The 27292-nt window shown below is 24.5% G+C and overlaps 3 protein-coding genes across 5 annotated transcripts; 2 read left to right on the top strand and 1 right to left on the bottom strand.

The window, feature by feature from the left end:
* Positions 1 to 744: 744 nt before the first annotated feature.
* LOC123263079 (GTP:AMP phosphotransferase AK3, mitochondrial) lies at positions 745 to 4918 on the top strand. Of its 3 annotated transcripts, XR_006509088.1 has the most exons (5): positions 745 to 910; positions 1012 to 1131; positions 3156 to 3328; positions 3419 to 3720; positions 4836 to 4918. XR_006509088.1 is itself a non-coding variant. In XM_044725617.1 (4 exons), the coding sequence occupies exons 1-4, from the start codon at positions 745 to 747 to the stop codon at positions 3632 to 3634; spliced, it is 675 nt and encodes a 224-aa protein (XP_044581552.1). In that variant the 3' UTR covers positions 3635 to 3866. The 3 variants fall into 3 exon arrangements, 2 of the variants coding, with proteins under 2 accessions (XP_044581552.1, XP_044581551.1); XM_044725617.1 differs by lacking the exon at positions 4836 to 4918 and having other exon boundaries at positions 3419 to 3866; XM_044725616.1 differs by lacking the exons at positions 1012 to 1131; positions 4836 to 4918 and having other exon boundaries at positions 3419 to 3866.
* On the bottom strand, positions 4737 to 10626 carry LOC123263078 (cysteine protease ATG4C). The gene is made up of 6 exons (XM_044725615.1): positions 10220 to 10626; positions 9660 to 9851; positions 7114 to 7464; positions 6757 to 7032; positions 5056 to 5456; positions 4737 to 4987 (listed from the first exon to the last, which is right to left on the bottom strand). Exons 1-6 carry the CDS (start codon positions 10254 to 10256, stop codon positions 4805 to 4807), a joined length of 1440 nt encoding a protein of 479 aa, XP_044581550.1. The 5' UTR covers positions 10257 to 10626; the 3' UTR covers positions 4737 to 4804.
* A 2868-nt stretch (positions 10627 to 13494) lies between these two features.
* On the top strand, positions 13495 to 27053 carry LOC123263075 (ceramide kinase). Its single transcript, XM_044725612.1, has 5 exons — positions 13495 to 13868; positions 18844 to 19086; positions 21094 to 21287; positions 22943 to 23668; positions 25686 to 27053. The coding sequence occupies exons 1-5, from the start codon at positions 13748 to 13750 to the stop codon at positions 25926 to 25928; spliced, it is 1527 nt and encodes a 508-aa protein (XP_044581547.1). The 5' UTR covers positions 13495 to 13747; the 3' UTR covers positions 25929 to 27053.
* The last annotated feature ends 239 nt before the right edge of the window (positions 27054 to 27292 follow it).

Genomic DNA, 27292 nt, shown 5'->3' with positions numbered 1-27292 from the left:
CATAAAAATCAAAAAAATTGTGAGAAGTTAGCTGATTTCAGTATCATAAATTTATATGAAATTACTAACTTAAATTTCACAATTTTTTCTTTATTGTTCAAGATATTATTAATTAATCATTATAAAAAAAAAAAAAAAAAAAAAAAAAAAAGAATTATAGTAAAAGTCATGTCAAGAATAATTAGAGTGGCTCAAGAGTACAGTGAGTTTGCGTCATACAAGATACAAGTAAACTATATGTGCAAGTAGTTGATACATAAATGAAATAGTATCAAAAGACCCGCATAACATTTAATTTCAATATCAACAATTGCACCAAGTATTTATCTTTAGGTCGAAGGTCACAAAGTAAACTGCAACTAAAATTTAAGTGTAAAGTACACAACGCACATATAATAAGCTTATAATATTATAATATAACACCACACTTAACTATTAAACTACTGAAGCAGTATTACCTGTCATTATCAGTCCTTCGCTAGAGACTACTGCCAGCAATGCATCATCGTGCCGGTTAAATTAAATTACTGTTTACTTTTTTATTCTTCTAAACAAAAATCAAAACAAGGTAAGCTAATAAGATAATTTAATTTAAAAATCTTATCAATGCAATAAAAATTACCTTTTAAATAAAAGATTTAAAATTAAGTCCCCAGAATGAAAGCATGGATTTTTTTACTTACTTTTGCTATTTTTCTAGACTGGAATAATAAAAAAACAGGCGATACTAGGACAGAAAATAAAATGGTACATTTTTCCAACATTCTTAAAGCCGCTGCTTTTCGCACTGTCATAATCGGAGCACCAGGGTCGGGCAAAGGCACGGTGTCGTCTAGGATTGTTAAGACTTTTGGGGTTAGTCACATATCTACTGGAGACAAACTTAGGGACCACGTGACACGTGCTACTGGTAGGTGTTTTGTTATTTTTATTTCAGTATTGACCTAGTCAATTTATATGAATATTCATTATCTTATTATTATATAAGTACTGATTTTTTATCGGTTTTAGACTTAGGTAAACAAGCCTCCAAGTTTATGAATGAAGGAAGTCTGGTACCTAATGAATTAATTATCGATCTTGTTGCGCATGAAATTAGTGCTATCAATGGTGCTAATTATTTATTAGATGGTAAATATTTCTTCTTTTTTTTTTTTATTATAATGATAATTTTTAATTATCATAAAAAATTTTAATTATGCTATCATTAAATTTAAAATTGTCAAAAAAAATTCTTAATTTTTTTTTGACAGGTAAATTTTTTTGTTACTCATTAATAATGACTAATTATTAATTAGATAGCAAATATTTCTTCTTTTTTTTATATTAAATATGTAAAATTTTTAATTACTATAAAAAAAGTTAATTATGTTGAAATTAAATTAAAAAATGTCAAAAATTCTTAAATTTTTTTTTGACAGGTAAATTTTGTTTTTTTATTTGTTAATAATTGTTAATTATTAGTTAGATGGTAAATATTTCTTGATTTATTATTTTTTATAGTAAAGATAATTTTTAATTATCATAAAAATTTTAATAATGCTATCATTAAATTTAAAATTGTCAAAAAAAATTCTTAATTTTTTTTTGACAGGTAAATTTTTTTGTTACTCATTAATAATGACTAATTATTAATTAGATAGCAAATATTTCTTCTTTTTTTTATATTAAATATGTAAAATTTTTAATTACTATAAAAAAAGTTAATTATGTTGAAATTAAATTAAAAAATGTCAAAAATTCTTAAATTTTTTTTTGACAGGTAAATTTTGTTTTTTTATTTGTTAACAATTGTTAATTATTAGTTAGATGGTAAATATTTCTTGATTTCTTATTTTTTATAGTAAAGATAATTTTTAATTATCATAAAAATTTTAATAATGCTATCATTAAATTTAAAAATGTAAAAAAAAATTCTTAATTTTTTTTTGACAGGTAAATTTTTTTTTTACTCATTAATAATGACTAATTATTAATTAGATAGCAAATATTTCTTCATTTCTTCTTTTTTTTTATATTAAATATGTAAAATTTTTATTACTATAAAAAAAGTTAATTGTGTTAAAATTAAATTAAAAAATGTCAAAAATTCTTAAATTTTTTTTTGACAGGTAAATTTTGTGTTTTTATATGTTAATAATTGCTAATTATTAATTAGATGATAAATATTTCTTAATTCCTTCTTTTTTTAAAGTAAAGATAATTTTTAATTATATTAAAAACTTTTAATTATGCTATCATTAAATTTAAAAATGTCAAAAAATTTCTTAAATTTTTTTTTTTTTACTCATTAATAATGACTAATTATTAATTAGATAGCAAATACTTCTTCATTTCTTCTTTTTTTTATATGAAATATCTAAAATTTTTAATTATGCAAAAATTAAATTGACAAATGTCAAAAATTTCTTAAATTTTTTTTTTGACAGTTAAATTATTTTTTTTTTTTAATTTAATATTAATTGCTAATTAATTATTAGATGGTAAATATTTCTTCATTTTATCTTTTTTTTTCTATATCAAAGATGTATTAGTGTTAATTATTGAAAAAAATTTTTAACTATGCAAATATGAAGATTAGTAAATGTCAAAAAAATTGTTGACTTTTTGACAGGTAAATTATTTTTTTATTTATTAATGATTATCAATTATTAATTCGATGGCAAATATTTTTTTTTTTTATATTCAAGATAATTTTTAATTACTATGAAAAATTTTAATTATGCAAAAATTAAATTGACAAATGTCAAAAAAATTAAAAAATTATTTTTTTTTTAATTATTATTAATTACTAATTATTCATTAGATAGTAAATATATCTTTATTTTTTCTTTTTTTATACTAAACATTTAAAATTGTTAATTATTAAAAAAAATTTCAATTATGTTAAAATTAAATTAATAATCATCAAAAAAATTCTTAACTTTTTCTATGACAAATAAATTAAATTTGTTATTAATCATTAATTATTTATTAAATGGTAAATATATCTTCATTATTATTGTTTGTTAGATTAAAGGTGTATAATTATTAATTATATTTATTAAAAACAATTTTAATTATGTTGAAATTAAATTGAAAATTGTCAAAAAAATTTTTTTTGACAAGTAAATTACTTTCTATTTTAATTATTAATTACTAATTATTTTTTTAAGGATTTCCAAGGACAATAGAACAAGCAAAAAAATTACAAGAAAAATTTCCAGTTAATTTAGTATTAAATTTGATAGTACCCCATGAAGTAATAATTGAACGAGTACGTAATAGATGGGTACATCTATCCAGCGGACGTGTTTATAATATTGGTTTTAATGATCCTAAAGTACCGGTAATTAAATAATCACATATCTCTACAATAATAACAAAAGTATTAGATAATTAATAATAATATTTATTTTATTTATTTATTTATTTACAGGGAAAGGATGATGTTACCGGAGAACCCTTGAGCCAAAGAATCGACGACCGACCAGAAGTCGTTGCTAAAAGGCTCCAAAATTATGTACTGAAAACCGAGCCAGTTATTAATTATTATAAGACATTAGGTATCGTGGGAGATTTCAAAGGAAACACCACTAACGAAATTTGGCCTAAGATTAAAGAACACATTGAGAAATTTATCTCTTCTAAATAATTAATTTTTTATTACAAAAAAAATAATGTAGATTGCTGTATGTACAATTACGTACCAATTTACAGTCACTTTGTTAGGATACTTACGTAAGTGGTACCATTTTAGTCAGGATACAATAAGACATCGAATATTAGTACAAGTTAATTAATAGATTTAATTAGACTATTAATGATAATTATTATTTTAATTTTAATTATTCATTTTAATTCACGGGTTTAAATTTTTAATCAAATTTAATTAATTTTGCAATTTTTTGTGACATTAATTAATTAATTATAATTAATTAGTTATAATTAATTAGTTATAATTAATTATTTGTAATTAATTATTTGTATTTAATTATTTATAATTAATTATTTGCAATTAATTATTTGTTATTAATTAGTTGTAACTAATCAATTAGTTGTAACTAATTAATTAGTTGTAACTAATTAATTATGATTAATTAATTAATTATATTTTTTATTTAATTAATGTCAGACAAAACTAAAATATTTTTTTAAAACAAAAAAAAAAGTGAGGTGTTACCAAACATGTACAAATAATTTTTTATATGTACCAAAAAAAAAATTGTTACGCACAATAAATGATGACTGTAATAATTTTTTTAATGAATCAGTTTATTAATTAATTAAGTTTGCATAAATTTTACCTAATTATTTAACAGTTATGTTTATATCTGCAGTACGAATTAGTCCACAAATAATATTTAAAAAAAAATAGAAATAGTAATATTCTATAATAATGACAATAAATAAACTTAGATTATTAAGTGTGTAACTTAAAATCAATAAATATTTACAAGAAAAAAAAATTTTTGCCAAATCCCAACGGAATGTTAAAATATGAAAATTTAAAAAAATTAACAATTTAAAATCACATTTATGTTTTTTTTTTTTTTAGAAAAAATTCTAAAAATTTCAAATTAATTTTCAACTAATCTAATCATGGATAACGCTCGTAACATTTTGTTACAATTTATTTGAAATGAAATGCTGAAAATTATAAAACGAGATCGTAGAAAGCATTTAAATTATTTCCGGACGATCTATATAAGGAATTTAAGTACATTAGTTAATATAAATTATTATTATTTTAAATAATTAATAATTAATTTTAATGACTAACTACCTAAAAAAATAAACTTAACTTAAGAGTAATGATTGATCACTACAGAACTTCAAATTCCTCACATTCGTAGGGCAATTCATCGGCAGGAAATTGGTCGGGACTTACATTCGCAGTGGCCATCATATCTTCGGTGACTTCATACCCGCGTCTTATTTCATCTCCGCTTCCTTCACAGAATAAGAACATCGGGTAGTCGACCTTCTGATTGGAAGGCACTAAAGACTGCAATAAATTTTAATAATTAGCAATAATAAATAATAAAAAAAAATTTTAATAAAAATAAAACTTACTCTCTCGATGGTCAAAACAAACTTATCCAAAGCCTGTTTATCTGAAAAATAAAATCCCACGCAGCAACTAGGGTCCATTTTTGAGAGTAACATTTTTCTTGGGGATGAACAATGAAAACTGGCAAGAGGAAAATTATCTTTCCAAACATCAACAGCTTCTTGACAATAATGAGGGTCTAGGTGAATAAATTTGTCCTCCTGGTAGCCTATGAAGTATAATGAGTGCTTAGGACGACCTCCAATTACTCCAATGCAAACGTCCAGCTGCAAGAGCGCCGTTAGACATGGCGCGTAATTAGGGTTTAATTTATCAGCGCCTAGTCGTAAAGGTACTAATAGGACTAATGATCTCCAACTACCGTCAGGTTTCTCACAAGCTTTTCTTACGTCTTCTAAATAGACTGAAATAATACATTAATATTTAGTAAAAATATAAATTTTTTGAGTTTTATATTAAGAGTTGAACGCACTTAAAATTATAAAAAAAGTTTTTTTTGTTCTGTTTTTTGTTAAATTGCACTGTACTTTCTTAAATATTGGCATTTTTAAAGATATAAGCTCATCCTGATGTTACACTCATCAAGAGCTTTCATTTGAGTACCCACATGCATTTTCATATATTTTTCATATATACATATATATATATATAATATATAAAAATATATGAAAAATGCATGTAAGTACTCAAATGAAAGGTCTTGATGAGTGTAACACCGGGATGAGCTTATATCTTCAACAATAACAATAGTTCACAAGATACAAGGTAATTTCTTGATTACGTTAAATTGCACTGTACTTTCTTAACTATTGACATTTTTGAAGATATAAGCTCATCCTGGTGTTACACTCATTAAGAGCTTTCATTTGAGTACCCACATGCATTTTTCATATATTTATATATATTATATATACTATATATATGTATATATGAAAAATATATCAAAAATGCATGTGGGTACTCAAATGAAAGGTGTCGATGTGTGTAACATCGGGATGAGCTTATATATTTAAAAATGTCAATAGTTCTCAAGATACAAGGTCGTTTCGTAATTATGTTAAATTGCACTGTACTTTCTTAACTATTGACATTTTTAAAGATATAAGCTCATCCCGACGTTACACTCGTCAAGAGCTTTCATTTGAGTACCCACATGCATTTCTCATATATTTATATATATTATATATATGTATAAATGAAAAATATATCAAAAATGCATGTGAGTATTCAAATGAAAGGTCTCGATGAATGTAACATCAGGATGAGCTTATATCTTATAAAAATGTCAATAGTTCACAAGGTACAAGGTCATTTAATGCGACTATCCTAGAGACAAAATTTTATTTTCTTAACAATATAAAGGCCTGAACTTTCGTTAAAAATCAAAAATTTTTTTGTCAAACTGCCATTGAATTAAAAATATAAATTTTAATAATTTTTTCGACAAATTATTGGTTGATATTTTTATATTCACAGAATTTTTTTTGAATTTTTGAATTTTGATGATTGTTGCTCACAAGTAACTTTTTTTTTTAGAGAATCTCTAAAAATATTTTACAAGAACTAAAAAAATAACTATTTATAAATAAAAATATTTTATGATTAAAATAAAAAAATTAAAAATGATTATAAAATCTTTTTTTTCGACCTTTTAAGTTAAGTGCAAATAACCCTTGAAAAAAAAAGTTAATAATAAAAAGTACCTGCACAATCTTGTGCGACATAAATAGCCAAATTCTCAAACTGTTCATGTCTCAAAGCAGCATCTTTAACAGCCTGACTAAGTAAATGAGCAACAGAAGCCGGGCCATACCAATCTCCAGCCCTTTTCCCCGCGGAGGCTCCGAATTTAACTAAAGTATGAATAGACAACGGCGTTTGCTCCGTAGGCTGGTCTCCAAACCATTTAATAATCATACGATGAGTAGCTTCATCTTGCAAACACATTTCATCCTTCTGGTCCGGCCTCCATCTCCAATCTATTAATAATATATTTATTTAAAATAATCCAAATAAATAACAAGCCTAATCATTATTATTATTATTATCATCAAGAATACCTCTGCCAAGAAAATGACAAACTAATGCTTGAGCGAGCATCATCTGTCCACTCCTCAGCATACAGCCCCACCCGCAATCAGTCGTATAAGTAGAGCCATTTAAAATAGGAAATTCTTTCCGGTAAGTCAGCCATAACCGCGACACAAAGTCGCGTTTGAACCCGTCCATTCCTTCGTCCATTATTGTCGCATCTTCTGCTAAAGATTCGTCCTCACTCGAGTCCGGATCCAAGCCAGCTTCCGAGGCTTTGTCCAGTGACAGAGCTTCCTCTGGCTTTTTGTAATAACAGGAGCCTAGTAGCCATACTGGTGATTCTTTGGAAAAATTTGTTTTTATTTTTGATGCCCATCCTGTAAATAAATATTAATTTATTATTTAATTAGCAATCTGCAGTCACTATGTGATTTTTTTATGAAAATTAAGTTAGCTGACATAAAAATTTTTAGAATTTTTAACTTCCCGCTAAGAAAATCAAAGATTTTCAAAAATCGGGAAGTTATTGTTTTCACCCCGTTTTGCAAAAATCGAGTTTTCATCAGATCTCGACGTTTGAAGGTCACAGGAAGCTTCCCTAACTATCCCCGCAAGGTTGTCACTATGTCTGTATGTATGTATGTATGTGTGTGTGTGACTATGTGACTCGCTTATAACTTTTGAACGACTGAACCGATCGGAACGTACTAAACGGCGTTCTAAAGAGTTCCCTCAAACTTAGATTTTCTGAGAATTTGAACCGATTCGGACCGATAGATTTTGAGAAATTTTGAAAAATCTCAAAAAAAATCATTTTTGAAAGTGGTTTTTTTTAGAATATTTTCTAAACGGCTCTATCGATCAACTTCAAAAACTAATCCGCTTATAAACTTGAAAAACCACGCCGATCGTCGCTAATCCGGTCAAAATCGGTTGATTCGTTCGAAAGATATCGTGAACGAAAGAAAACCGAAAAAAGTGTTTTTTTGACATAACTTCGTCATTTCTTTTCGGGTCGTTTTTGATGATATAGAATAATTTCAGAGCTTAAAAAACCGCGTCGATCGCCGCCAAAAACGTGGAAATTGGTTGATTGGTTCGAGAGATATCCTCGATACAATATTTGGAAACAAGTGTTTTTTTAACATAACTCCGACATTTTTTGGAATAACTTTTAAACGGCTGCACTGATCAATTTCAAAAACTAATCAGCTATTAACATGAAAAAATTACGTCGATCGCCGTCAAGCTGGTCAAAATTGGTCAATTCGTTCAAGAAATATCATGAACGAAAGAAAACCAAAAAAAGTGTTTCTTGGAATTACTCCAAATTTCCTAGTTTTATCAATTCAAACTTGAAGATTCTTCATGAAACTAAAAAAATTGCGTCAAATACTGCCAACCGCGTGAAAATCGGTTGATTCATTTAAAAGTTAGTGCGGTTTGAAAATTTAAAAAATATTGTTTTATGATACTTCTATCAGATTTATGAGCTCGAAGAGCTCAAAATAACACATAAATTGTATTTTTGAGCTCGAAGAGCTCAAAAACGTCATTAGTGCAGTTTTATGCACCTAGGTATGGAATTAGCGGGAAGTTGCACGGATGGCCTTCAGGGTCTACCGTTTTTCTAATTTTTTTTTATTGAAAAAATGATTACAAAAAAATAAAAAAAAAAATTTCACTAGTAAAAAACTTCAAAAACTGTAAGTGCAATTTTTTAAAAATATTTTTTTATTCTAATTTAATTATTAAAAATAAAATCAAAAAATTAATAACGTCGGCTAACTTTAGTATCATGATTTTTTTTATATTTATAATCATGCTGTACATAGTCTGGGTAATTTTGTAATAAATTTTAAAAATAATAGTGCTATCACAGGATCAATTATTAATAATTTAATGGACAAATGTCACGAAACAAATTTATAGAACAAACAAACTATTCAAAACTGCTCCAAAAACTTGACATCAAAAATTGACAACTAAAAAATTTATAAAACCAAAAGGCACTAATTCTTGTCAAGACTGTTCTGATGATACCAAATTTAACTATAAAAATTCCTTTAAAAATAACAATATGCTCGTCACAAAATTTTCCTTACTCTCTCAATTATTTAAATCATAAATTACTATCGCTGAAAAAATATCAAACCCAATTTACCATAAAGATATATCCGTTAAAAAATTTTTCTTAGTCTCTTAATTATATAAAGTTAATTTTTGACAAATACCCACATTTACATTTACAAAACAAAATAAATAATTAAACAAATTTTGTTTATTTCAAAATTCGAATCTATTTATAACTCCTCCGAAAATTTATCATCATAAATTAACTATTTTAGAAAAGCATATAAAACATTAAAATAGCACAACTTCAGATCAAGATCTTTCCAATGATCCTAAATTTAATTTAAAAAACTGGAGACAAAATTTTTCTTATTCTCTTAATTAAATAGATTATTTTTATTAAAAATTAAGAGAAGAAATAATTAATTAGCAAAAGAAAATAGTGAATAATAAAAAATAATAGACTTGTTTTGTTTTTTTAATGAATGCTCACACAAACCGTATTTAACATTATTCCACATGGTGAGAAGCTTAGTCTTGACCTTGTTGTCAACTTCTGTCGCCAAAACAGTCTCGTGAAGCTGGTGCTGGTGAGTCTCTTCGGTGACATGAAGAATATCTGGCATTCCAGCGATTTGCTCAGGAGGGATCAAGCTTGCAAACCAATTGGTCGTACTGGTGCCTAAGCCAGCTGAGAAAAATAAAAAAAAATATTTTAATAATTAGATTGTCACTTTTATATTAAATATATAATATATAATGTCACTCGATGAAAAGTGTAACGCGACTGACATCTAGAGGTAGGTCTTCAGTCATCAGCAATATTAATACTGATGACGATGAAAAATTTCGGATAATTCTAAACAATAAACAATACCGAAGAATTGCAGCCAGCTGACGTGTCATCTAGGTCATACCAGCAAGTGTTTTTTATAAATAAATTCATAAGCTCGCTGGCAGGGACTTTTAAATGCGAATGATTGATAAACCTAGGCTAGGTGTAAAATTATAAGAAATTATTTAAATTTTTAATCAGATTGTTTTAATTAAGTTACTTACTTAACCTTTCTCGAGGCGACTTGACTTGCCCATTCATACTTGACAGGCGGAATATTAGGCTTGTTGAAGTGCATAAATGTTCAATATTTATTAATTTAAAATTATAAATAATAATTTTTTAAAAATTGACTTTTTTCTGACGGATATGTCTTGCAGGTTAGAAGATTTCACATTTTAATGCTTGAAGATATAATCACTATGCTGAATTTATGTGGGTGATGATACGGAGTTTGTTTTATAGTTTATATTTAGGTTTTGTTTAAATTCTTTTACAAATAAAGATTATTTGCAAAGATAAATTGATTATCATGTATCACACATTACATTGACACTTACTGACGTTCTCACTTATATACATTTTTTACTTTTACTTTATTTATGTTTTTTTTTTGACAGCGGTGGAGTTTTTATCAACTGCTGCTAAGTATATAATAATTAAAAAAAAAAACATGATATTAAATTTAGCTGTCACTTGACAATTTTTTTAACAAATAAATTTGTTCCAAAAAATTATTTAAAAAAAATTGCATTTTTAGTTTTTTCAAATTTCCCTCAATTTTTTTTTGTAACAAAAATTATTAAAATCATCAACTGCTAAATTAATTTTCATAAAAAAATTTAAAAATTTTATTGAAGAAATTTATGGTTTTATAAATTAATTATATGATCTAAAAATTATTTTTTGACATTTACATAGGTGTTTATTATTATTTGAAATGGAATTTTTTATGAAACTAAAATTAATGCAGACATATGTCAAATTTTTGGATTTTAATTACAACTAAAATTATTATAAGAAAATTTTAATAAAAAAATTCAATTAAAATTAATTAAGCAGATGTTTGATAATTTTAAGAATATTTTTAACAAATAAATTATGGCAAAAAAAAAAATAAGAAAAAAAATTGACATGTATAAATTAATAAAAATTAAAAATCCAATTTTTTAAAAATAATTTTTTGGACAAAATGTTTATTAAATAAAATTAAAAAATTCTCTAATGACTGCCTAACTTTAATCTCATAAAAATTCAAGATCAAGAAATTGAAAAAATTACAAGTGCAAATAATTTTTAAATATTTTGTTTTGTAATTGATTTGTAATATAAATAAATAAAAACATGTATAATTGCTGAATTATATAGAGTTAAAATGTAATAAACAAAACAAATTAATTATTACAATTAATTTTATTTATTTAATTTAAATGCCAAGGTAATGATCGGATGGCAAATGATACAAAATGAAAGAGTAAGAAGGACATATTACACTTTATTATTATTACATACATATTATTACAATTTTTTCAAGAAAATTGTGTAAAAATTAGAGGACTGATTTTTTCAGCTGTTTTTGATAAATTTTGATGACATTAAAGTTTACAGTCACTTGATAATTTTTGTATTTTATTTAATACTTACACAAATTTTTTCTAAAAAATTATTTGTAAAAAATTGTATTTATAATTTTTTAAAATTTCTACATGTCAATAATTTTTTCTCATTCTTTTTGCCATAATTTATTTGTTTAAAAAAATTCTAAAAATTATTAAATCTTTGCTAAATTGCTTTTTAGGAATTTTGATTAAAAATCTGATTTTATATATATATATATATATATATTTAAATATTTTGTATAATATAGGATAATTTATCTAATACCTAGCTCTATGTACAGTTGCTCTTGCATCTCTACAGACCTGTATGCTAGAAAATAAATAAATTTATTTTCATTAAATCTTGCTTTCTAATTTTGAAAAAAATAAGTTTAAATTCTGCAAATATAAATAAAACTTTAGAAATACTTGTCTGACTTACATTAAAATTTCTGTGTATATACTTAAATATATATTACAAAATATACTTAGAAAAAAATAACATTTTTAAAATTCTAACTTGATAAAACTCCTCAATTTTAACGAGATCATAAAATTCCCAGTTGTCTTCTCTCTTCAGCAGTTACCATAATTCATTTTCGCAAATCGTTGCCAGCATACAAATTTCTAACTACCTCAAAAAAGCTGTCAGAATCGCCATCTGTCGCCAAACTTACAACTTCACGATAAATTCAAAATTCACAAACTGCGCACGCGCAATTTGCCAAATCGCGGTTTTTCTTCTTCACAATTTTCTTAAAAACAATCATCCGATTGTCAAAAACTACTTTTTATTCCTCCCATAAAAAATCAACCCTAAAAATATTTATAAAAAAAAATTCTTATTTTACTCTAAAATTTCAAGAAAAACATTGTGAAAATTAATTTAGCAGATAATTGATAATTCTAAGAATTTTTTTAACAAATAAATTATGTCAAAAAAAAAATTGACATGTAGAAATTTAAAAAAATAAAAAATGTAATTTTTTAAAAATAATTTTTTGGAAAAAATCTATTTGTTAAAAAAAATTAAAAAATGATTTAGTGACTGCTAACTTTAATGTCATAAAACATTTCATAAAAATTAAGTTAGCCGACACTTAAAATTTTTTAATTAAAAATTAGAACTAAAAAACTATTTTTAAAAAAATCCACGGATAATTTTTAAAGTTTTCTACATGTGAAAATTTTTGTTTTAATTTTTAAAAAATTATTTTTCAATAAAATAAATAATAAAAATTTTCAAATGTCGGCTAATTTAATTTTCATAAACATTTCAAGGTCACAAAAACTAAAATTAAAAAATTAACCAATAATTTACCTCAGCTAATTTACCTAGCCTCCTGGCCTCCGGGATAATATAAGGTTTCTTCTCAAACTCTTCTTTACCTAATAATAAACAAAAAAAAGTTAATATAATAAAATAAAATAAAAAATGTTTTTGATCAGCGCGCAAACTCCATACAGTAGCAGACCAGGTTATTTCTTCTCCGTCTTATCAGGTAAATGTCATTACTTCTCTCTCTTTCTCTCTTTTATATACCAAGTATACATGCAAGTACAAGTCTCCTTCCCCCTACTAATACCTAACCTGCATGGAACATTCTATCCTATTCCACATCCCACCTTTCATTTAGTGGATATCAAGATCCCACGTGATATTCGACACAACTGAGAGAATATCCGCGTTACCGAGTTTAATGTTTTAGTTTTCAGTCAGTACACTAGTATGTACTGAGGCTCAAACAGTATCTGACTAATACCGTAATTACTTATCATTAAAATACATCATAGTTAAATTATTTTTTATTTAAGTTTCACTCAATTTTTGCTCGTGATTTAGTGAAGGATTTTTTTTATTTAAATCCAGCATTTATTAAAAAATATTTTACATTTTATTTAATAATCAAAAACTCTATGATTAATCATTAATAATTAATTAATAATAATTTTAATTTTAAAACAACTAATGAAAAATTACGTAAACGTGGTTTTGTGTAATGACAAATACAAAACGAGTTTGTTGATAATTGTAAAGCAAATGTGGGATCAATACCAGTAGAGATGGAAACTACGGAGACGACGTAGTCAATGTCAACAACACGTTAATATTAATATATTTTAACTTGATTTTATTTATTTGAAGTTTTAACAATGGATAACGATCAGTTTTCAAATTCAGTGCTGCTTAATACATTTATTATTAAGAAGAAACGCTGCAGAGTTTATTTTCATAAAGGAACTCTCATTTGGGAGACCGAAAGACCACCTTACAGTAAGTTTATTTATTATTTTTTTATTATTATTAATAACACTGAAATTAGCCATCAGCTGTTAATTTTAGAAAATTTTTTTACCAAATAAATTACAATAAAAAAAAAAGAAAAAAAGGTAGCCGACATTTCAAAATTTATAGAAAATTTTTATTGAAATAATTTCAATTAAATAATTTAAAAAAAATGTAATAAACTTGAAAAACTATAAGTGCAATTTTTTTTAATTTATTTTTAGTTGTAATTTAATTAATAAAAAAAAATCAAAAATTTTTTTTATATTGAAGAAAAAAAAATTTTCACTTGTAAAAAACTTTAAAAACTAAGTGCAATTTTTAAAAAATATTTTTTTGTTCTAATTTAATTATTAAAAAATAAATCAAAAAATTAAAATCGTCGGCTAACTTTAGTATTATTCAGTCATATAAAAAAAAGCTTCTAAAATTTTTCACTTGTAATTTTTATTAATTTTCACACGTGGAACTTTTTAAATATATTTTTTTTATATTAATTTAATTGCTAAAAAAATTTTTAATATCTGTCAACTTTAGTGTCATTAATATTCTTCTTTAAGCAATTTACAAATATTATTGCGACCAAAAGTTATTTCTTCATTCTATTTAATTGCTCTGATATTATTATGATATGTATTGCGTGGGAGATTCTATTGTGTAGGTATTGTTATCTTTGTACGTGAAAGTTCATATTAGCGGTCCGGGTAAGTCTAGTGTGTACGTTTTTTTTATATTACTCTTCTCTAGGAGTATTATGTCGTTAACGGTAAAAAAAATGGTTTTTTATTTCGTAATTAAATTTCTCTTGTAATTGGAGTAGGTAATAATTGTAATTGTAAAAAAAATTTTTTTTTTTGGGTGAAGATTTTTACAAAGAATCAAGTCAATTATTATTATTATTATTATTGTTATTATTTGTTAAGGTTTTAATTTAATTATTACTTTTGACGGATATTAGTCTATTAATGGGTCTGATAAAATTTATTATCACTGGGGGTTTTATTATCACGCTAATGCGCTGTGGTCATTAAAAATTATGACGTTAAATTTAATAAAAGGTGAAGAAATAAAGTTGTAAAAAGTTTTTTGTTCAGTTTATTTTATTTTGCGTTTAGAAATTTTAATTAGGTGATAAAAATTCTTTTTGAGGGAAGAAAAAATATTTAAGATTTTTTTTTTATGAAGAAATTGTTAACTATTTGTATGTAGGTTAAAAAATATTGGAATTATTTAAAGATTTTTAAAAATAATTTATTTTATTTTATGTAGAAATTTTATTTAGGCGATAAAAAATATTTTTAGATAAATAGAAGATTTTTTTTTATGAAGAAATTGTAAATAATTTGTGAAGATATGTTTAAGGATGTTAAAAAAATGCCCGTAAATTATTTAAATATTTTTTTAATTGATTTACAAAGTAAACTTCATAAGTCTGGTCATTTTTTGTCGGTAAATATTTACAAGAATGAAGTTATTTTTTTTTTTTAGGAAGTAAACTTGGAATTTTATGAGGTGATAAAATATTTTTACAATTTTACCAAGCATAAAACTTAATATTTTTCTAAATTTTTCAAGAACAATTTTATTTTACTAAAGAAAAAATTATCTAAAAAATTTTTGATAGAAAAAAATTATTTAAAAATTTAGTTTGCTGAAAAAAAAAAAAAAAAAATGTGTTAAAAAACATTAATATTTATTAAATCAATATAAAAATTATTTTCCCAGACATCACGAACAAACATAAAAATATAAAAAATAAAATCTTATTACTTTTTCACTCGGAATTAAAGATAACAAATTTAAATACACTAAAAATATTTTCCAATCGAAATTTATGCGCAAAAAAATAAAAGTATTTAAATCATGGTCATATTTTTTTTCCTCTGTTGTGAGTAATGGAAATGGGATAGGTGTTTAAAGGCCATGGACCTGATTTACGACCTTCAATAGCTGTGACCAATTTATTAATTTATAAAAAAAAACACGATGTGTAAAAATCTAAAAATATATGCCTACACACAAAAAACAAATTTCTTGCGCCAAGAAAATTTTAAGGAAAACGAAAATTATTTTGGAGCAAGAAAAAATTTTCTTGACTCAAGAAAATTTTCTTGGTTCGAGAAACTTTGACTTCATTCAAGAAATTTTCAACCTTCCTTAATATTTTCTTGAGCCAAGAAAATTTACACTTCAGTCAAGAATTTTTTTTTTCAGTGTAGTTAACTTATTTTGCGCAAAGTTGTTAAATATTCAATAAACAGCGAAAAATTAAACAAGATATCGCAGTTACTTCGACCAGAGATTAGCCGCGATACAAAGATAAGTTTAAAAAATTATAATAAGATTTTTCAGTGGAATCCCCAGAAGCTTACGTCAGTAGCGATGCAAATATTTTACTGAGTACAGCAAAGTGACGTGCAAATGTACCAACTCGTTATCACTTCCTTTGCTAGAGTATAAACATAACAAGATACACGTGGAGTGTCTTTTGTGAGTAATATCCACTTACTCGCTTTATATTCTTCAATAAATATGTATGTATATATTTGATAACTATAATTGCGGTCTATGGAGAAACTATCTAATTCAATTAACAGAAACAATGTTTATCATAGCAGGTCAAGATAAGAAACTTTGTAATGAGTTGATTTAATTACTCATTTGCATATAATTGCTTGGAACAATGGAAGGAGTATAATAAATGAGAATTATCTAAAGATTATAATTTGGATTTAGATTTATGTCAATACTAGCTAATTCATAATATTATTAATACATAAATCTTTCTTCTATTATGACTCAGTAATTAGACTTTTATTTGTCATTAAAATTTTTATGTCTAAAGAATGTTCAAACTTAAATTAATTAAGGCTAACTTTTAGAATTTTAATTAAAACTTCTTAAGTTAAATTTATTTGCGGAATTTAAGGAGATTTAATTTTGAAATTTTTAAATTGTTAATTCTCAAGATTTTTTAATTAAGCGAAGTCTAATTTAGTTTTTTAATTTAACGTTTGATAATTTATTTAGTTTTTGAATCTTTAAAAAAATTAAAGATTTTTTCTTAGTGATTTAAAAAAATATTTCATTATTAATTTAAAAAATTAGGAATAAATAAAATATTTTTCTGATAAAGAAATTTTCTTCTTACTCGAAAATTTCTCATTTATTATTCAAATAATGAAGATATATTTTACAAATTTATAATTCTCGAGATAAAATTAATTTTTAATGATTGTTACATACCAATTTAATTGTTTCTGCATTTTCTATAAGGTTTTTAGACTAAAGAGTTGATTTATTAATTATTTTTTTTTAGAAATTTAGAATTTTTAAAGTTGCATCCCCGCGTTTAAAAAATAAGAAATAATAACAAATTAAAATTTTGTAAAAGAGTTTTTTTGACAATAGACAGTACAGAAAAAAATTTTTTTTATCGTGCAGATAATAAAATATTTATGTTGGAATATGCGCCATTATTTAGATGCCAAAATTTAAAATTAATCTGTAGTATCGAATATTGTTTTGAGAAATGGATGCTTATAAGATATAAAGATGTTTATATGATATAAGATATTTTCTATATATTTATAGACTTAAGTATTACTATTATTATTATTAAGAGTGTGATTGAAAGATCGTTACACTTTTTTGGCTGAGTTTCTTTTCGGGTCATAATTTTAATAATTTTTAATTTGAAAAAATTATTTCATTTTTTAATTTATTCTAATAATTAATCTTAACAATTCATTAAAGTTATTTACGTCGATTTCATTCGACAAGCTTAAAAAAAATTAATGTTGAAAAATTAAATAGTTAAACCGATAATCTTAAAAAAAAAACCCGATTTTTGAATCGTCAATAAAATATTTAACAAGTGATGAAAAAATAAGAAATAATAATTTTTCAAATTCTAGTAAATTGAAAATAAATTCTACATCTAAATTTTTGTAATTTTCTTAAATTTCTTATTCTTAAGAATTAATAAATTGTAAAAAATAGAGAATTATTAATAATAAATTAGTTTTTAATCTTGACTAGTATATATATCTGTAGAATTTTTTATTTTTGTTCAGTGGTAACTAATTAACTAATTTAGATAAAATTTTTCAATAGTATAAAGAATACTCTGACTTAAATCAGGACAACTTTTAAAAACTTTCAATTATAATATCTGAAGAAAAAATACTAATTAATAAATTAAAGAAAATTTAAAAGAAAGCAAAGCAATATCTTTAAAAAAATTGTTTTTTCTTCGAACATTTAATCTTTAAAATTTTCCATCAAGAACAATTTAAGTGACTATCTAAAATAGTTATTTATTGTCAATAAAATTACTCAATTGATTTATCGAGAAAAAAAAAATTAAAAATCTGTATTACTATCTAAATATTTAGGCTCTTTTTGATCATAAAATTTTTATAAATTTTGTTGGTAATTTTTTAAAAATAAATCTCCTGAGAGGTGAATAAGCTTTTAAGAAACTAAAATAAAATAATTTTGATTTAATAATTATTTATTTTGCTAATTAATCTTAACAATTCATTAAAGTCACTCACTTACATCTTCATTCGGCAAGCCTAAAAAAATTCATGTTAAAAAATTAAATAGTTATATCAATAATCTTAAAAAAAAAACCCCCCGATTTTTGAATCGTCAATAAAATAATTAGGAAGTGATGGAAAAATTAAAAAATAATAATTTTTTGAATTTCAAGTAATTGAAAATAAATTTTGCATCTAAATTTATTCTTCAATTTTTTTATATTTTAAAAAATAGCAAAACTTATTCATTGTTTACAAAGTAGACAGATTTTTTTAATTTTTTTAGCCTATAATAAAAATAATTTCTGCAAATTTTATTAATAAAAAATCAATGTTATTTTTTAGAGATTGATTAAAATAAATAAACAAACAAACAATTATTTGTATCCATACTCAAAGAAGATAACTTTTTTTTACAGTAAGGTGGACACTGCCGCTGACAGATGCCCTGGCTGTTAATTACGGTGATGATTATATCCCAGAGACGAGGATTAAAGAAAAGGATCCAGATGCTATCGGTGCTTCATCACCGACTAGTTTCATTCTTCACTATGCAGCGAGAGGCCCAAAAAATCGTTGGAGCCATCACAATGTTGTGATGAGCCATACCGATCCGAGACAAGTGGCTTCTTGGGTGAAAACTATAAGGAATTATTTACTAAGTAAGTTTCATTTTTAAATTATAAATTAATAACAGGTAATTTATATTTATAATATAATATTTTTACCGTAAAAAAGTAAACATCAATTATATTAATGGAAAAGAACTTAGTTTTTATGAAGTCTAAGGTTTAAAGTCTCAAGATTAAGTGGATTTAAATTGTAATCTTTTTTTTTCTAGAATCATGAATAATTATTGAGTTTTCTTTTTTTAATTATACCACAAATAATTAGTATTTCGTAAGACGTAACAACCTGTTACCGGGAAAATAATATAGTAGGTGGTTACGTTTATTGTTGAAGAGTTTTATTATGTATTTTTAAAGACGGAAGAAGTTATAAAAAAAAATAAATAATATAATTGTTTTCTTAAATGCGGAAGGCAATTGCTTTGCGGAAATTGATTTTTTATTTAATTGGGATCTAAATTTTTTAATAATTGCACGGTATTGATCATTGAGTAAGTTATCACGGCGGCTATTTTTGTCGTATTGATTTTTCAGACTGCAAACATCAAGCGATCATTAACTTGTGTCCTTGAAGTCAATTTTGAGGCATTGACTCCTGTGTAGGCTTGTTGGCGAATGTTAAATACAAAATAAGTATGCACGGAAAATAAAAAAATTATTTGAAATAAGAGAAAAATTTTCGGTTAATTTTTACAAGTGGGTAAACTATTTTAATTTTCATTTTTTTTAACGAAATTTCTATTTGATTTTATTGATATTTTTTTTGAAAAATATATAAAAAAATTAAGAATTAAAAAAAAAAAAAGTTGATCACAATTTTAACAAATTTTACAAATTTTCAAAAAAATTTATAAATTTTTTAAAAAATTGTGATATACAACTTTTTTTTTTTAATTTGTTTTTTTATGTACTTTAAAAAAAAAAAAATATCAAAAAAATATAAAATAGAAATTAAATCTAAAAACATGAAAGCCAAAATTTTTTCCAACTTTTGAAGGCAAAAAAGCTATCGAAATAATTATTTTTTTCTTTTTATCTTAAATCCGCCGATAAAAGAAGCAGAAAGAAAAATTTCTTGACTGGAGAACAAAATTCTTGGCTCAAGAAAATTTTCGGATGCCTGAAGGAAGACCGAAGTTGTGTTGGCCGAAGTAAAAATTTTTCTTGAAATTCTATTCTTGATAAAAGTAATTTTTTCTTAATTCAAATTATCATAAAAACTTGATACAATAAATTTTTATATTTGATTAAGATTTTTAGATACTTTAGGGAAGCAGCGCTACCTACTTCAGCTGAGAGAAAAATTTTCTCACCTTGAGAAAATTTTTCTCTTGAATATTTGATACCCATTTTATATTATTTTAGCGTGCATTATACATATTGAATGAAAAAAAATGATGAAATATTATTTGATCTTCTCATTTAACATGTTAATCAATAAAAATATTAATGAAAATTTACTTCTATCTTTATACTTAATTTTTTGGAGCAAGAGAGAAATTTTCTCAAGACAAGAAAATTAACTTCTATCAAAAACTAAATTTTTTGGAGCAAGAGGCTGAATTTTCTCAAAACAACAAGATTTTCTTGACTTAAATAAATTTTCTTGGATCAAGATACGTATTTCTTAAAGCAAGAGAATTAATTTTGTTGGAATAAGTGAAATTTCTTGTCAAAAAAAAATTTTTTTTCGCTCAAGAAAATAATTAGGAAAAAAAACATTTTCTTGGCTCAAGTGAACTTTTTTTTCTGTGCAGAAACAAAAAAAAATTAAAAAATGTTAATTTTTCACCTAATTATGGCTCAAAATGGGGTTGACCCTACTTGTAAATAATTACCAAATTTTTGAACCTTAAAAAAATTTTTTTTATCTTGAAATTCTTCTTTTTAGTTTAAAAATTTTTAAACTCTTATTTTCTTTATTTAAATTACTTTTTTTCTGTGCATATATATTCACTTACTCAACTTGTAATGTAACTATTTATTGTTTTTTTTTTTTCTGGTTTGTTATTGTTATTATTATTTGTTATTTATTCACAGGTATTGCTCACCGACCGAGGCGAATAATTGTATTCGTAAATCCATTTGGAGGCAAAAAGAAAGGCAACAAGATATGGGAGAAACAAGTACAGCCGCTGATGAAAATAGCTGGTGTTGAGACTAAAACTATTATCACCGAGAGAGCTGGACATATTCATGATTGTTTGCTCAATTCTAACTTGGATGACATTGAGGTAAATTACTTTTTTTTGTACTCAGTAATTAAACTAGCAATTCTATCTGCATTCCTTTTGCACAATATATTATCTAAAAAAATTTTTTTTAGTTGTTTTTTAAATGTTAATTAGTTTAAATATTTATTCGATGCACTGGGGTCATTTATGCTAAATATTTAATTATTTATACAGAGGTTTTAATTTTTGTAATTAGTATGGATGTGAGAAAGACCTTGAATTTTTAGTTTCTGCCGTTCAAGGTTAATCATTTTAGAAGCCTATTCAATATATAGGAAGATAGATCGATAGTTCTTCAATTATTGCTGAGGTTCGTTGAGGTTTTAGTTAATTTAAAAGGCACTCTGAGACAGTGCCCTTCACTTTTTTTAATACTTTTGGTAACCTTCAATTATATTTTTATTGATATAAATGGGGAAAAAAGTAAAGTTGCTGCTGAGAAAAGAACTTTGGTATTAATTTAATTTATTATTGAATTTTTTATAAATTATTTTTAATTATTATTTAGTAGTAGGTATAAATAAAATTTAAATAATGAATTAGTTTATTAATTTAGTAAAATTTATTTTAATTATTTCATTTTTATATCAAATTCAGCCAAATATTAATTTATTTAATTAAGAAAATAAGGAAAATTTTGTCTCCGGAGTATTTATATGATAAAATGAGTTTTTTAAATTAAATTTGGGATCATTGGAAAGGTCTTGATCTGAATTTGTGCCTTTTCAATGTTTTATATGCTTTTTGAACAACAAAATTAATTACAATAATAAAAATAATGATAACTAGCGACCTTGCAGTCACTATGACTTGTGAACTATAAATAAATAAAATTTTGCTTTATTAAATAACGACTTTTGTTAAATTGCACTGTACTTTTTTAACTATTGACCTTTTTAAATATATAAGCTCATCCCGACGTTATACTCATCAAGAGCTTTCATTTGAGTACCCACATGCATTTTGATATATTTTTTATATATACATATATATATAATATATATAAAATATATGAAAAAATGATGTGGGTACTCAAATGAAAGGTCTCGATGAGTGTAATGTCGGGGTGAGCTCATATCTTTAAAAATGTCAGTAGTTGACAAAATACAAGGTCATTTCTTAATTATTGGTATTTTTAAAGATATAAGCTCATCCCGATGTTACACTCATCGAAACCTTTCATTTGAGTACCCACATGCATTTTGATATATTTTTCATATATACATATATATAATATATATAAATATATGAAAAATTGATGTGGGTACTCAAATCAAAGGTCTTGATGAGTGTAACATCGGGATGAGCTTATATCTTTAAAAATGTCAATAGTTCACAAGATACAAGGTCATTTCTTAATTATGTATCTAGAAATAGAGCATTTTCGAATGCAGCCTAAATACTTATCATAATAAATTAACTATCGGTGAGAATGATATGAAACTTTGAACAAGCACAAATTCAAATCAAGACCTTTGCAATGACACTAAATTTCACTAAAAAAACCGATTTTATCATATGACTATCGTGGGTACAAAATTTTTCATATTCTCTTAATAATATAGATATAATAATAAACATAATAATAATAATAATAATAATAATAATAATAATAATAATAATAATAATAATAATAATAAATTTCTATTTTACAGGCAGTAGTTTGCGTTGGTGGTGACGGAACATTTGCGGAAGTATTCAACGGCCTGATACTGCGAGCAGCTAAAGATCACCAAGTGGATCCAAATAACCCTGATGTAACGCTTCTAACGCCAAAGTTACCCGTTGGTGTGATACCAAGCGGGAGTACTGACACAGTTGCTTACAGTCTTCACGGTACTACGGACGTCCAAACAGCCGTGATCCATATAATATTCGGTGATACTGCAGGCCTGGACATCTCTTCAGTCCACGGCGATAGAACACTTCAGCGGTTGTACGCCAGCGTTCTCAGCTACGGCTACCTCGGAGATGTGATCCGCGACAGCGAAAAGTTCCGCTGGATGGGGCCCCAGCGTTACGATTACTCCGGCTTCAAAAAGATAATCGCGAACCGTGGTTATGAAGGAGAAATAGAATTACTCTCAGATCCTTGTCATCCAGCAGCGAGTACTCGCTGCATGAAAAATTGCACTCGCTGTATCCGACACATGCACAACAGCATCGCTGATAAGGAAATTGCGAGGTGGCTCACGGTTAGAGGGAAGTTTTTTATGGTGAATGGTGCTAATGTCTCATGTGCTTGCTCAAGAAGTCCTCAAGGATTCAGTCCACATTGTCACATTGGGGATGGCTGCATTGATATTATTCTAGTCCGACATACGTCATTGTTTAATAATATTAGAATGCTGCTAAGATTGACCAGTAAAAATAAAACTGTTGTAAGTATTTATTATTTGTATAAAAATTAATAGAAAAAAATTTTTTTTTATTTAGTGTTATTAATTGTTGATAAATAATTTTTTAACATTTGATGATTAAATCAAAATTATTAAAAAAATAAGCAAAGTTTTTTGGCAAGTGTATTTATATGATAAAATGGGTTTTTATGGTTAAATTTGGTATCGTCGGAAAGGCCTTGACCTGAAGTTGTGCCTTTTCATGGTTTCATATCATTCTCACCAGTAGTCAATTTTTGATGATAAGTATTTAGGCTGCATTTCAAAATGCTTTATCTCTAGATACATGATTAAGAAATGACCTTGTATCTTGTGAACTATTGATATTTTTAAAGATATAAGCTCATCCCGATGTTATACTCATCAAGACCTTTCATTTGAGTACTCACATCAATTTTTCATATATTTATATATATTATACATATGTATATATGAAAAATATATCAAAATGCTTGTGGGTACTCAAATGGAAGCTCTTGATGAGTGTAACACCGGGACGACCTTATATCTTTAAAAACTTCAATAATTAAAAAAGTACAGAGCAGTTTAACATAATTAAAAAATGACCTTGTATCTTGTGAAGTATTAACATTTTTAAAGATATAAGCTCATCCTGATGTTATACTCACCAAGACCTTTCATTTGAGTACCTACATCAATTTTTCATATATTTATATATATATTATATATATGTATCTATGAAAAATATATGAAAATGCATGTGGGTACTTAAATGAAAGCTCTTGATGATTGTAACGTCCGGATGAGCTCATATCTTTAAAAATGTCAGTAGTTGACCAGATACAAGGTCATTTCTTAATTATTGACATTTTGAAAGACATAAGCTCATCCTGATGTTATAGTCATCAAGACCTTTCATTTAAATACTCACATCAATTTTTCATATATTTTATATATTTATATATATATATATATATATATATATATATATATATATATATATATATATATATGAAAAATGCATGTGGGTACTTAAATGAAAGCTCTTGATGAATGTAACATTAGGATGAGCTTATATCTTTAAAAATGTCATTATTTAAGAAAATATAGTGCAATTTAACAAAAGTCGTTATTTAATAAAGCAAAATTTTATTTATTTATAGTTCACTAGTCACGGCAGTCACATAGTGACTGCAAGGTTGCTAGTAAATATTAATTAACTGTTAATGACTCAATTATTAATTGCAATTTATTAACAGTTTACAAATATTTATTAATACACTGATAAAAAAATTAACTTAATTCATGAGAAGAAGTTTTGATCTAAGAAGATTATTTTGAAGAATTTTATTATTTTTAATAAAATTGAAAAATTCCTAAATCAAGGGAAATTTACTTGAATCAAAATTAATAACTTTATTATTATTTGAAAAATTAGGCTTAAAAAAAGACACTTTTTTTAATAAGAAAATTTTTTTCTTACTCAAGAGTTATTTATTTATTGTTCAGATATTGAAGATATATTTTATAGAATTATTTGTTAAAAAATATCTTAAGATAAAAACTCTTTTTAAAAAATTATTAAATTGAAAAAAACATTGAGAATTATTAACAATAAATTTTTTCTAACTCCGGCCAATTTTTAGGAATTTTCAGTCATAATATTAAAAGACAAAATTTAAAAAAAAAATAAAAAAATTCTTCAATTGAGTAAAATGTACTTTAATCAAGAAATATTTATTAATAGTTAACAAATCGTTTATTAAACACAATTTACTAACCATTAATAAATATTTGTTAAAACTGTTGAGTAAAAGGTGAGCATAAAAATTTTACTTTGGCAGTTTTTATGACCCTATAACTTGAATATAAAAATAATTGTAATAAATTGCAGAATTTTTTTTGTTAAAAAAATATTTAACTAAATTTAATAAATAAATAAATTGTTTTCTAACAAATAAATTTATTAGTAATTAAATCTTAATTAAATAATTAAATTTTTTATTTGTGACTAATAAACATTTATAATTTTTTACAGTATGACTTACCATTTGTTGAAGTATACCGAGCCCGTGAATTTACATTCCGAGCATCATCCGCAACAGAATCGTCAAATGACACGACTGTTAACACTAGCTCACAATTAAGCGTCTGGAATTGCGACGGTGAAGTACTTCAACACGCTGACGTAAAAATACGGGTTCACTGCCAATTATTGAAGGTGTTTACAAGAAGAATGCAAGACCCTATTGAAGAGCCCAAATGTTTTTGTTTTCCGTAAATTAAATCCAAAAGACATTTGACAAAAGAATCTGCAATCTGTAAGAGAAAAAAAAAGGTTTAAATAATTGATATTAAATATATTAACAAGAATTAATATAATGAAAAAAAAAAAAAAAAAAAAAATGCAGGGTGAAATGCAATAATTTTGGTAGATTCTGTGAATCTTTCCAATTATACTTTACTTCAATGCGTTTACTCAATTATTATTATTTAAATTAAGAGTGCACATGTATTTATATTTATAGTTAGATTTAAGTTCTTAGATATTTTTTTTACTTTCGGATTAAACGCGCGATCCGATAAAATGTATTTATGCTCGCCTTAAATTTAGAATAAGCCGAAATTTTTTCTAGCGACGTATTTTTATTTACTCAGTTTCTTCTTTTAGTGTAAATTTTGTGTAAAAATATTTTCGTACTTAAATCTTTCCACTATGTATTACATTATAGAATTATAAAATTATAAATAGTAAAAATTAATTATTTAAAATTAGTGATAGTAAAAAAAATAGAATAGAGTATTTTTTAGAAAATTTTAGGGAAGAAATATAAATTATCTTTATAATAATTTATTCCGTTCGCAATCATGGCTGTTAAAAAATGCAATTAAAGTTCTTTTTTTAATGAAATTTATTAAATAATTAAATACTGTAAATAGTGAGTTAATTTAAATTAAGGGTATGAAATAATTGTTACAGTTACATATCAAGACATTTTAAAACATACATGTGTTGTGCATTTTTCAGTACACAAGTGGTTACATCACTGTTGTTTTTAATTTTTTAAGTGTATTATTAACATTTTTACCTTTGGTGGATTTTTCTTGCCCTTTTTATGTTTATATGGTGTGATCGAGATATTAAATGGAAGCTCATGAGTATTTTTAATAAATTTTCCAGACGAACGAATCGTGACGAATTATTGTGATAAATAAATACAAATATAATATATATTAAAGAAGTAATGAATCGAATAGTATTGGAAAGCTTTTAAAAGATGTAAGGAATATAAATACATAAATATATATTTAATTCTAATTCTAAGTAATACATTTATTTCAATCTATGACGATATTTTGTGTATTTTATTGATATAACTTAATAAATAAATTTTCAATCAATAAATTTATTTTTTTATTTTTAATTATTAAATAAGAATTTGTTTGTTTGAAATAAACTATTTTTTCTCTCTTTTTTTTTAATAATTAAATAAAATATTTATTTTAATAAAAAAAAATATTTTTAAATTAGGATCTAAATAGGATAGAATTTTTTATAACAAATCATTTATTGTCCTGAAATTTTTTTTTTAATTTCTACAAAAGGATTTTTTTTGCTAACTTTTTTTACTATAATTTAATTGT

Source organism: Cotesia glomerata, linkage group LG4, assembly GCF_020080835.1.
Source record: "Cotesia glomerata isolate CgM1 linkage group LG4, MPM_Cglom_v2.3, whole genome shotgun sequence".
Taxonomy (NCBI): domain Eukaryota; kingdom Metazoa; phylum Arthropoda; class Insecta; order Hymenoptera; family Braconidae; genus Cotesia; species Cotesia glomerata.
Note: the sequence above shows the minus strand (reverse complement) of the source record. Positions and strands in the feature narration are given on the sequence as shown.

Excerpts from the sequence above, each read along its gene's own strand:
- LOC123263079 (XM_044725617.1), top strand. The coding sequence starts at position 745 with ATGGTACATTTTTCCAACATTCTTAAAGCCGCTGCTTTTCGCACTGTC. Across the intron at positions 911-1,011 it reads CCACGTGACACGTGCTACTG|ACTTAGGTAAACAAGCCTCC; the intron begins GTAGGTGTTTTG and ends TATCGGTTTTAG. Across the intron at positions 1,132-3,155 it reads TGCTAATTATTTATTAGATG|GATTTCCAAGGACAATAGAA; the intron begins GTAAATATTTCT and ends TATTTTTTTAAG.
- LOC123263078 (XM_044725615.1), bottom strand. The coding sequence starts at position 10,256 with ATGAATGGGCAAGTCAAGTCGCCTCGAGAAAGGTTAA. Across the intron at positions 7,033-7,113 it reads TTGTCATTTTCTTGGCAGAG|ATTGGAGATGGAGGCCGGAC; the intron begins GTATTCTTGATG and ends TATTATTAATAG. Across the intron at positions 5,457-6,756 it reads TGTCGCACAAGATTGTGCAG|TCTATTTAGAAGACGTAAGA; the intron begins GTACTTTTTATT and ends GTATTATTTCAG.
- LOC123263075 (XM_044725612.1), top strand. The coding sequence starts at position 13,748 with ATGGATAACGATCAGTTTTCAAATTCAGTGCTGCTTAATACATTTATT. Across the intron at positions 13,869-18,843 it reads GACCGAAAGACCACCTTACA|TAAGGTGGACACTGCCGCTG; the intron begins GTAAGTTTATTT and ends TTTTTTTTACAG. Across the intron at positions 23,669-25,685 it reads CCAGTAAAAATAAAACTGTT|TATGACTTACCATTTGTTGA; the intron begins GTAAGTATTTAT and ends AATTTTTTACAG.